This window comes from Cryptomeria japonica, chromosome 3, assembly GCF_030272615.1.
Source record: "Cryptomeria japonica chromosome 3, Sugi_1.0, whole genome shotgun sequence".
NCBI classification, from domain to species: Eukaryota; Viridiplantae; Streptophyta; class Pinopsida; order Cupressales; family Cupressaceae; genus Cryptomeria; species Cryptomeria japonica.
The window spans coordinates 163,309,164-163,321,686 of record NC_081407.1 but is presented as its reverse complement, the minus strand read 5'-3'; the positions used below and the strand labels follow the sequence as shown (position 1 = coordinate 163,321,686).

The window sequence follows — 12,523 nt, the reverse complement described above, 5'->3', positions numbered from 1 at the left end:
TTCATTAATTCATTTAAATCCATTAATATACTCTATTATTAATCTATTTTCCAAATCTCCTACATATCAAACTTCATTTTATATTCATCACTTCCCACTCCTATACATTTCATCCACTTATTGAATGTGGGATAAACATTGGGTAAGTGCACCATGTTGTGGTACCAAAAAGGTGTCACTTTTTATCTTTTCATAAAAACGAATCATTGGCATGAAATGGTTGTTTAAACCTTCAGGTTGGATGCCCAAGGCAAATCTAACCTAAAGGTTTGGTATTCTCCAATGCAGACCATTTGGCGAGCACCAAAAATGACACTCATCAAATTCAAAATTTTGAATTTTCACATTTGACGCACGCAAAATTTGGTGCTGGCCAACTGTGAAAATTGAAATTTTTGCATTTGGCGAGCGCCAAATTTGGTGCATGCCAAATGTTCTGCATTGTTAAATGTTGTGCATTATTAATTTTTGCATTTTTCCAATTTGGGTACAAGTTATACCCACCCCCGAAGGAGAATATATACATGAAATATAACATTTAAGTATGTCACATTTCAATATATCTTTTTCCTTTCTTATACTTAAATGTTATATTTCATGTATATATTGGCAGGATGTTTGAGAGTGATTTCAACTCTATAGGATTCATATTGTAGATTATAGTTTTTAGAGGGTCATATAAAATTTTAGACAGACAAATTTCAGTAATTAGCATGTCAAATTTCAGTAATCACCATTCTCTTATTAGCATTTTTTATGTTTGTATCTCACTCTCTTTATCTTCCCCAAACTCTAGACCTATCTCTTTCCCTCTTTTGTCTCTCACACTTCTCTCTCCCCTCTCTAGGTATATCCCACCCTCTCTACCTTTCAATCCTTCCTTACCCCCATTTCGATCCTTGACTCCCTCCATCTCTCTTCTTCTCTCTCACTCTCTTATTGTTTCTCTCCCCTCCCTCTCCACTCTCTTGATCACTACCTATCCCTTATATCCTCTCTCTCCCCATATCTAGGGCTCTCCCTCCCTCCCTTTTCACCTCGCTATAATATTACCCACATCTCTCTCCTCCTCTAGGTTTCTCACCTATCTAATTGTCTACATGAAGGGAACAAGAGACTTGGTGATAAAAGACATAGAAGGGAAGGGAGATGAGAGGTATAGAGGAGAGAGGGAAGTGAGATGTGAGTTTAAGGAGGGTGGGGGGGATAGAGAGGTAAACATAGAGGGGAAGGGAGGTGAGAGGTCTAGAGGGGAGAGAGAGGTGAGATGGGGGTTTAAGGATGGTGGGAGGGGGATAGAGATGTAAACATGAATGTAATGAGATACTTGGGGATAAAGGACATAGAGAGGAAGGGAGGTGAGAGGCCTAGAGGGGACAAAGAGGTGAGATCCATTTAAGGAGGGTGGGGGGGATAGAGAGTTAAACATGAAGGGAATGAGAGACTTGGTGATAAAGGGAATAGAAGGGAAGGGCTCAGTGAGAGGTCTAGAGGGGAGAGAGAGGTGAGATGGGGGTTTAAGGATGGTGGGAGGGGGATAGAGATGTAAACATGAATGTAATGAGATACTTAGGGATAAAGGACATAGAGAGGAAGGGAGGTGAGAGGCCTAGAGGGGAAAAAGAGGTGAGATCCATTTAAGGAGGGTGGGGGGGATAGAGAGTTAAACATGAAGGGAATGAGAGACTTGGTGATAAAGGGAATAGAAGGGAAGGGCTCGGTGAGAGGTCTAGAGGGGAGAGAGAGGTGAGATGGGGGTTTAAGGATGGTGGGAGGGGGATAAAGATGTAAACATGAATGTAATGAGATACTTAGGGATAAAGGACATAGAGAGGGAGGGAGGTGAAAGGCCTAGAGGGGACAAAGAGGTGAGATCCATTTAAGGAGGGTAGGGGGGATAGAGAGTTAAACATGAAGGGAATGAGAGACTTGGTGATAAAGGGAATAGAAGGGAAGGGCTCAATGAGAGATCTAGAGGGGAGAGAGAGGTGAGATGGGGGTTTAAGGAGAGTGGGGGGGATAGAGAGGTAAGCATAGAGGGGAAGGGAGGTGAGAGGCCTAGAGCGGGGAGAGAGAGAGAGAGAGAGAGAGAGAGAGAGAGAGAGAGAGAGAGAGAGAGAGGTTTAAGGAGGGTAGGGCAAATAGAGAGGTAAACATGAATGGAATGAGATACTTAGGGATGAAGGACATAGAGAGGAAGGGAGGTGAGAGGGGAGATGGGGGTTTAAGGAGGGTGGGAGGGGGATACAATGGTAAACATGAAGGGAACGAGAGACTTGGTGATAAAGGGCATAGAATGGAAGGGATGTGAGAGGTCTAGAGGGGAGAGAGGTGAAATGAGGGTTTAAGGATGGTGGGGGGAAGGAAGGTTAGAGACCTAGAGGGGAAGGGAGGTGAGAGGCCTAGAGGGGAGAGAGAGAGGTGAGATGGGGGTTTAAGGAGGGTGGGAGGGATAAAGAGGTAAACATGAATGGAATGAGATACTTAGGGATAAAATACATAAAGAGGGAGGAAGATGAGAAGCCTAGAGGGGAAAGAGAGGTGAGATGGGGGTTTAAGGAGGGTCGGGGGAGGGGATAAAGAGGTAAACATGAAGGGAATGAGAGACTTGGTGATAAAGGGCATAAAAGGGAAGGGAGGTGAGAGGTCTATAGGGGAGAGAGAGGTGAGATGGGGGTAAGGGGGGTGGGGGGGATAAAGAGGTAAACATGAAGGGAACAAGAAGTGTGGGGGGAATATGATGTCTTAATGGGTCATATGGTGTCTTAAGGGGTCATATGGTGATCTAACACATGGGTCGCCCCTTAGGACCCCAAATGGACCTTAGCAACATCATACGACCCCTTATGACACAATATGACCTCTAACGACATTATATGACCCCTTAGGACACTATGTGACCCTCACGACACCATATGACCCCTTTAGATCTCATATGACCCTTCAGGACACCATATGACCCCTTACGACACCATATGATCTATTTCAACATTCTAATACACAACATGACCCCTTAGGACAACATATGGTGTTCTAACACATGTGTGGCCCCTTAGGACCCACGGGGGCTTCACTTAGTGAACCTAGGTTATATCACCTACGTTCATGGCAATACTAAAGAATCCCCCTATTTTCAAAAAATATTTCCCTAAACTCCTTTTTTGTCACCCTCTCCCAATACATAGCCTGAATTAAAATCCCCCCTTATTTTCACCAAATATTGCATTTTTTCATAACTCGAATTAAAAGCCCCCCTATTTTCACCAATGGGCAATATATTGTACCCTCATTTTTGGGATATTAAACTCCCCAATATAAACACACATGATATGATATTGCCTAGTTAGTGAAGCCCCCATGTTAGGACCCCATATGAACTCTAACGACACCATATGACCCCTTAGGACACCATATGACCCCTTAGGACTATATGATGTCCTAATGGGTCATATGGTGTCCTAAGGGGTCATATGGCGTTCTAACACATGTGTGGCCCCTTAGACCCCATATAACCCCTACTGACACCATATGACCCATTAGGACCATATTATGTCCTAATTGGTCATACGGTGTCCTAATGGGTCATATGGTGTTCTAACACACGTGTGGCCCCTTATGACCCCATATGACCCGTTAGGACCATATGATGTCCTAATGGGTCATATGATGTTCTAACACATGTGTGGCTCCTTAGGACTCCAAATGACCCCTAGCGACACCATATGACTCCTTAGGACACCATATGACTCCTTAGGACACTATATGACCATCAAGACACCATATAATCCATTTTAACATCCTAGTACATGACATGACCCTTTAGGACATCATGTAACCCCTTAGGAGGGGTTATATGATGTCTTAAGAGGTCATATGATGTTCTAACACATGTGTGCCCCCTTAGGACCCCAAATGACCCCTTAGGACACCGTATGACCCCTCAGGAAACCAAATGACCCCTTTTAACATCCTAGCACATGACATGACCCCTTAGGATGCCATATGACCCTTTTTAACATCCTAGCACATGACATGACCCCTTAGGATGCCATATGACCCCTTTTAACATCCTAGTACATGACATGACCATTTAGGACACCATATGTATGGTGTTCCAACACATGTGTGCCCCCTTAGGACCCCATATGACCCCTCAAGACACCATATGACCCTTCTTAACATCCTAGTATGTATGACATGACCCCTTAGGACACCATATGAAACTTTAGGAGAATATGATGTCCTGAGGGGTCATATGATATTCTAACACATGTGTGGCCCCTTAGGACCCCATATGACCCTTTAGGACCCCATATAACCCCTCAGGACACCATATGACCCCTTTTAACATTCTAGTACACGACATGACCCCTTAGGACACCATATCACCCTTTAGGACCAAATGGTGTCTTAATGGGTCATATAGTGTCCTAAGGGTCATATGGTGTTCTAACAAATCTATGGCCCCTTAGGACTGCATATGACCCCTAGCAAAACCATATGACCCCTTAGGCCACATATGACCACTTAGGACCATATGATGTGCAATGGGTCATATGGTGTTCTAAAACATGTCTAGCCCCTTAAGATCCCATATGACCCCTAACAACACCATATGATTGACCCCTTAGGTCACCATATGACCCCTTAGGACCATATGATGCTCTAATGGGGCATATGTTGTCCTAATGGGTCATATGGTTTTCTAACACATGTGTGGCCCCTTAGGACCCCAAATAACCCATAACGGCACCATATGACCCCTTAGGACACCATATGACCTCTAATGACACCATATGACCCCTTAGGGCACTATATGACCTTCAGGACACCATATGACCCCTTGGGACCCCATATGACCACTTAGGACACCATATGACCCATTTTAACATCTTAGTACACGACATGACCCCTTAGGACACCATATGACCCATTAGGACCACATGATGTCCTAAAGGGTCATATGGTGTCCTAACAAGTCATGTGGTGTTCTAACACACGTGTGGCCCCTTAGGACCCCATATGAACCCTAATGACACCATATGACCCCTTAGGACACCATATGAGCCCTTAAGACCATATGATGTCATAATGGGTCACATGGTGTCCTAAGTGGTGTTCTAACACATGTGTGCCCCTTAGGACCCCATATGACCCCTTAGTACACTATATGACCCCTTAGGACCATATGATGTCCTAATGGGTCATATGGTGTTCTAACACACTTGTGGCTCCTTAGGAGCCCATATGACCTCTAACAACACAATATGACCCCTTAGGACACCATATGGCCCCTTGGGACCATATGATGTCTTAATGGGTCATATGGTGGTGTATGGGGTCATATGGTGTCCTATGGGGTCATAGTTTCAATAATTTCTTTCATGTTTTGTTTTTTGTCGCATTTTTCTCTTCTTCTTTTATATGTTTTGTTTGCATTTCATTTTGATGACACAAGCAATATATCATGTGCCCTCCCATGAAATATTTTATATAGTCATATGAATATTTTTATTTTTATTTAAATTTGTTTATGTGTTAGTTATATTTTAATGACTTAATCCTAGTCCTTAGATTAAGTGGTTAGATTTTGTTAGGAGTTAACCCTGTATCTTTACCCTATAAACAAAACAAGCAATATTGTGATAGACAAAGCATCTAACCTCAATGTTACACATAGATTCAATCACACATGCACATTCAAACTATGGGTAAAGGATCAGTTAACAACTCAACATTCCCAATACCAAATAAGACAAACCTATACTTGGGCAAAAGTTATAAACGAAGTCTTAACATTGAAACTGACATTCTCATATAAAGTCTTAACATTAAAACTAGCATTCCCATTTATCTATCTCTTATCACTAAGACCATAAAATTTACTTCAACTTACAATCCAAATAGATCCCTGTAACCGACCAAAATTATCACACAAACCCACTAACCAATTTATCAATATGAATAACTCAAAAGTATTATCAATATAGTAGCAATCATTACACATGCACATAGGTAAAAGGCAGACGCAAGAAAAATATCAGGATTCTTATAAAGAAATATGACACTTTTATGAAACTGTCTACATGATATCTCTAGATCAAACACACTAAATCTTAAAAAGGATCTATCAACTTGTTATTCTAAATTGCTCAATAATATCGTATTTCTTATATGCATTATATGTAAACTTAGGTGTGAAAGATTAAATGTATTAGATGGCAAGACTGGTAGCTGGAAAGAGAGATTAATGTGCCTGTCAAACTAGAATAAGTACACATCATTCATTAACCAGCAATTGACCCACGTAGACTTTGCTATACAGGTGGACAATAAAAACAACAGAGATTTTTAAACATAAAAGCATTGTGTACCACATAAAACGAGTGGACATCTCAACTAGTTTCTAAGAAAAATTGGACAAAGTTCAAACATATAATTGTACACTACACGGCACAGATGTGATATTAATCAAGCTGGATGCTACGCAATTTTGTCTCTATATGTTAATATATGAATCTATAGATCTATACAATTCAGTATGAAATATTAGAGAGCCTACAAATAGAAATTAGGAGAAGGGTAAAAGTAATGGATTCCAGAAGCTTCCACTTTGTGTTGGTCCATGGAGCCTGCTTTGGCGCCTGGTGTTGGTACAAAGTTGCAGACCTCCTTATTAAGGGCGGTCATATTGTCTCTGCACTTGACATGGCTAGCCAAGGCATTAACCCCACTGATGCAGATCACATTTCCACATTAGAGGAGTACAATCAGCCTCTCACAGAATTCTTTACTGCTCTTCCTTCCCATCATAAGGTGTGTGTTTCAGTGCAAACAGTTATTTTTATTTTATTTTTTACATTTGTTTACAGTCGATGAAAAATTAGCATAGATATCTTAAATACATCTCTCAAAAAGATAATGATTTAGACATATAAAAGATATACTTTCATTAAAACACTAATATTATTATGTCCTAAATGCCTCTGGACATTAATAAATAGCATCACAATCAACCTCTGGCAGACTACATTATTGTTCTTTCTTCCCATCATAAGGTGTGCATTTTTTATAAAGCTGATCTATAAAACAAGTGGCATGACAGTAGTCTAAATCTGAGAGGACAATATTGTATAGGTGATACTGGTTGGCCATAGCGCTGGTGGCATCAATGTAACTTATACCATGGAGCGCTTCCCACATAAAATTGCTGCTGCTGTTTTTGTTACTGCAGTTATGGCCCTCAGCGGACCGACTGTCAATGACAGTTTCAAAGAGGTTTATTTCTAGTTTTCCGTTTTCAATCTTGCAATCTTCTGGTGAATGTTTTGTTTATTTGGTTGCACAGATGTGTGTTTTTTATCTTAAAGTTATAAATCGAAAGAGGGTTTTGATTGGATTTTGAAAACATGAACATCAAGAAAGAGCAAATGTAACATGAGATTAGAAGTTATAAAGAAATAAGTTTCAAATTCAGAACGACCTTGAAATACAAAACCAAATCCTAAATAAAAAGAGAGCTGCCATAACAATGGTGGAGGGTTGAATCCGAACCTATCCAAAGTACTCTAAAGTGGAATCAGCTTGACCCATATGAAGAACCATCTTCTACTTTTTCAAAGAAGATCTAGACTCAACCAAAGGATAATTCCTAGTCTCTGCATCTGATTTCAAAAGAACTCTAAAGTGGAATCAGCTTGATCCATATGAAGAACCATCTTGCCCTTTTTCAAAGAAGATCTAGGCTCTCCCAGAGGACAATTCCTAGTCTCTGCATCTGATTCTCTCTTGTCCTTAATGAAGATCCATGGGTGCTCCCTATGGAACGAACGCATTCCCCATGAGACCCACAACTATAGTACCAAACTAATTCCCTAAATTCATCATAACAGAGCACTTCTTAAATTCTTCTTAAATTCTGAAATTCTCTCAACATTCTGAATCTATTTCTTATGATTGGGAGATGGAATAATACTTCTTGCCTGAATATGGTGCACCTAACTTTATGACAATGAAAGCAAATCTGCAAGGAGAACTTGTTTTAATTCTCTATTTCAAAGCCCAAAATTTAAAACATAGTTCACAGCACCTTATCCATATCAACACTCACAAAATATGGTAAAAAAATTGTTATTTTATATTTCTAATTGTTTATAGATTTGATCTAATAATGCAATAAACATTTTATATATAAAATTTTAATTTCAATTTTTATTTTTATATTTATAATAGTTTTATGCATCTATAGGTTCTATCTAGAGTTGGAAACTTCGGAGACTCTACAATTTCCTTTGTGAATGGAGCAGAAAATAAACCCAGATCCTTTAAGTTTGGCAAACAGTTTACACGAGAATTTTTGATGCAAAACACGCCCTCCTCGGTAAACTATTTAAATCAACAACTCCTAGGCTTGATTTTATCGAATTAAATTATTGCTTGTTTAACTGGTTCATATAATGGAATTCATGCAGGATATTTGTTTGACTGATTCTCTGCTCAAAACATTTCCTTTGGGGGAAGAAGCCATTTCCTACTCGAATGAAAACTATGGACGAGTTCCCCGAGCATATGTTGTGGCCAAAGATGATAAAATTTTATCGGAGGAATTCCAGAGAAAAATGATTGCAGAGAATCTTCCACAAATGGTATACGAGATAGAAGGATCTGATCATTCTCCATTCTTCTCCAAGCCTGATCAACTTGCTCACACACTCCTACAAATTGCTAATAGATTCCTGTGTGACTAACGTTGTGCCTCGTTTTCTTTTCATATTTCTCCATATGATACTTTAAAAATCCTCTAAAGAATAGCCTTACTAAAGTTTATACTCATATTTGAAGTGTGGATTCAGTAGGAAGGGGCAAGTTTAAATAGCATATTTGGTTCATCTATTAATCTGATTTTATATGAGTCGTTTAGACCTGATTCAAATCTTAGAACATGTTGTTTAAGCCAAAATATTTGTAAGAAGTAATTTTTTAAATTCTCTATGATAACCTACATTTTTTTTGGAAAAAATATAATGCTTCTCTTAAGTTATTTAGGTTAATTAAAAGAACGTAATCATTAAGTATATATTTAATTTAGACAAAATTTAACTCGTTTATAATAATTGTTATAATCAAATAACAGGATAGGGTATTTGTTCTAGAATTAATAATAGCATAAGATTACTTATATCATGTAAGATATATTTATTATAATGTAGGAATTGATTTTCTTTGAATTAATGAATATAGTAAAACTTGTGCAATATTTAAATTATGTAAACTTCAATTCTACAATCCTCACTTTCAATTAGAGTACATGTGGATGCAACCTAATGTGTGATATTAAATTGTAAGCGTGATGGTAAGCCGTCTCTTCCTTTTTCGATTTATTTCTAAGGAAGCTCTCCTTCTAGTCCTCACCATTGGCTCGTGGATCTATCTCAAGTACAGTCTCTTTCTATATATGGAAGCTAGGTATTGACCCTATTGTAAACCTGAACAAAATAGTCCCTATTGGATTAGGTTGTTTGGCCTCTCACTTAACTTTTGGGATGAAGAGATTTTCATATAAATTGGCAACTCCCTTGAACACTTTACCTCTATCGACAACATCACAAAGGATAAATCCAAGTTTGGCTTTTCTTGGTTTTGTGTTAATATTGATATCTACAAAACCCTTTTGAATCAAATATTCTTGATTCCCAATTCAGATTCAAGTGGACTCAACCTAACATATATGAAAATACTACTAATATAAAAAATTCTCAAAAGTTGTTTACCTTATCACTAATTATAAATCACCGTTGAAGCAGACTAAAAATTTGAAATAAAACGTGATAGTTTAGGATAGTGGGTCAATTGAATACCCATTTAAAGAACATATTTTAAATATCATCAATTCACAAGTTTGAAACTTAGCAACCAGGCTATGGTGATGATAAATTTATCTTAGAGAAGAAGACTCCCACAACCAAATGCATATTAAAAATGATAGAACTACATATGAGGGTACTGGTGATAAGAACTATCTCTTAGAAATGAAGACACCCATAGCCCCGACCCCTGTTAGGAATGATACCTCTATGTTTTGGGCTTAATAGTTGACTGACAAATAAACAAATGACAACATAGAAGGGGCTCCCCTATATTGGAGGATAAATAAGAAGGGGAGCTCACCAATGAAACCCCTACCTCTCTTTCCTTAAAACATATTCCCTTCAATTTGAAGGCATCTTGCTAAAGGCAACTGAAATGAATAAAATGGAGTCTCACTCCCTACTGAAATAATGCTTATATTTTTCTTAATGGGAAGTTCCAAGAAAGATAAGTGACACTCAAAACTCTTTAGACCAAGAAGGATGGTCAAACCCTTGAAAGAAAGGAAATAAGAAAAAAGTAGGCATTAGATTTGACATTAAGGTGGGCAGACCTTCTTAGGACAAGACAAGACAAGACAGAGAAGTAGCTAAAAAAATAGCTCTAATTGGAATGAAAATAACATCAAAAACATCCTCCGAAAAGACCTGTAAGTGAAGATACCCTCCCAGAATTTCAAAGGACTTCATAGTCCTCAAAAACAATTTTCACTCAAGAATTGCATTCTTGAGAATAAGATAGATATTTATCTCCTTCAAGAAGTTAAAATGATAGAGAACAAATTTCAAGCTATTGCTAAATATATATGGACTAATGTTGTTTTTTTCATTTATGAATTTCACATGGGGTTTTGGGGGGTATAGTCATTATCTAGAACCTAAAATAATTTATGGGAGCTCTCTTTTCACACTCCAAAATTAGCCTGGATGTTAAGTTCATGCCCACTACTTTGTCTTCAAATATTTTTAATATTTATTCCCCTAATACAAGGAATATTTTGAGGATCATGATGTTGTTCTAAGTGTTTCCTTAAAGTTTCATCAAAAATGTGTCAAACAAATGTGCCTAGGGCAACCTTGTCCTCCAATTTCTGCCTCTGCAAAAGTTGGTTTTATGTGTCAAGTTAGCACTTTTTGAATCTATATCTGTCATCTCTAGATCCTATCACCTGCACATTCAAAGGAGGGAAATGGTTTAGTTGATAGGAGTTTGCCTAGTTCAAACCCTAGGATTGGAATTAACCCTATAATTGAATTGAAATTGAAAAGAAAGCTCTTAAGTAAAATGTTGAATATTATACCTCAAGCTTTCTTAATTTAATTGAAGGTTGATTATGTAATGTTCTTTTTTTAATGTGATCATAAGTGTTGATGCAATAGCATGACATGACAAGACATAAAGGAATTGTAGAAACTTAAAATCGTCCTAGCCTAATTAAATAAATATTTTATTTATTTAATTATTATCCTAAGCCTTCTATTAATTAAATACATCTTTATTTATTTAATTCATTCATTTAACCTTTTCTAGCCTTTCTCCATTTAAAGAAATATTTTTATTTATTTAAATTATCCTTTACCACATCTTCTATTAATTAAATAAATCTTTATTTATTTAATTAATTCATTAGCTTTTTCCCTCCATGACACTTATCATTAATCTCTTAATTAACCTTTAACCATCTCTCTAATATTTTCCTATTTTCTATACCCTTCAATCCTAGCCAACCATTTATCCCCCCACCTCTTAATCATATCCCTCTGTTTCTAGGGCATTCTCTATATAATAGGATCCTTTCATCCTTATCAATCCCTAATGAATTTTAAAGCTCGCATGAATCCTCATAGCTATCAATCATCTACACAAACACAATTTGCTCTTTGTTGAGCCCTTGTGCACACATAAAATCTAAGAGCAACCAATATATCAAAACAAGATCAATGAAGATAGGAAACAATAGAGATCAAACCTTAATGAGCATGTGAAAGGTATATTTTTATATTTGTTATTCACATGTTTTTAGGTTCTTCATTGGTGTACGGTGGATTTCATTGTAGAACTAGGGTTTATTTGGTCATATCTTTATTTGGTTTTACAATTTTAGTCTTCCAATTTCACTGTATACAGGAATCAATCATGAAAACATGCTTGCATTCAAATATTGTTGCAACTTTTTGCTCCATAATTCTCAAATCTAAAGAATGCTTGAAGGATGTAGCATTGGGATGAAATGTCACCCTGATACTTGAAGATGATGAGGGTATGATAGAGTGCTTGTAATATGAAAATGAAATGAAAGAATACTCTTATATAGGGTTATCGAGGTATTTTATAAATTAGGTCGACCTTTAATGATCATATTGAGACATTCGATTCGATAACCAATTGGAAGGAACCAAGAACTAACATATTAAAATTTGGGCCTAGTTTTGAGGGCACCCTTGTCTAGGACAAGAGTTCCCTGAATATGTCGTGGATAAGGTGTACTCAATCTAGGGAAAAGGTTTGAATCACCATGCAGACATATGGCATTAGTTTTGCAATACAAAGGCTAAAAATAGGCTTGGATAAGAGCTAGGCAACACTAAGGCAAGGGCACAAAAAGTAGCATTAATTTGTACATGGTTACAAATTATGATGCTACAATTATCACCAT

The 12,523-nt window shown here is 37.6% G+C and overlaps 1 protein-coding gene across 3 annotated transcripts; it reads left to right on the top strand.

Moving 5' to 3' along the window:
* Positions 1 to 6,468: 6,468 nt before the first annotated feature.
* Positions 6,469 to 8,904, top strand: LOC131031015 (methylesterase 1). 3 transcript variants are annotated; one of them, XM_057962015.1, is made up of 4 exons: positions 6,469 to 6,816; positions 7,138 to 7,278; positions 8,249 to 8,380; positions 8,472 to 8,904. In XM_057962015.1, exons 1-4 carry the CDS (start codon positions 6,592 to 6,594, stop codon positions 8,745 to 8,747), a joined length of 774 nt encoding a protein of 257 aa, XP_057817998.1. In that variant the 5' UTR covers positions 6,469 to 6,591; the 3' UTR covers positions 8,748 to 8,904. The 3 variants fall into 3 exon arrangements, with proteins under 3 accessions (XP_057817998.1, XP_057817999.1, XP_057818000.1); XM_057962016.2 differs by lacking the exon at positions 8,249 to 8,380 and having other exon boundaries at positions 6,473 to 6,816; XM_057962017.2 differs by lacking the exon at positions 7,138 to 7,278 and having other exon boundaries at positions 6,477 to 6,816.
* Positions 8,905 to 12,523: the final 3,619 nt, after the last annotated feature.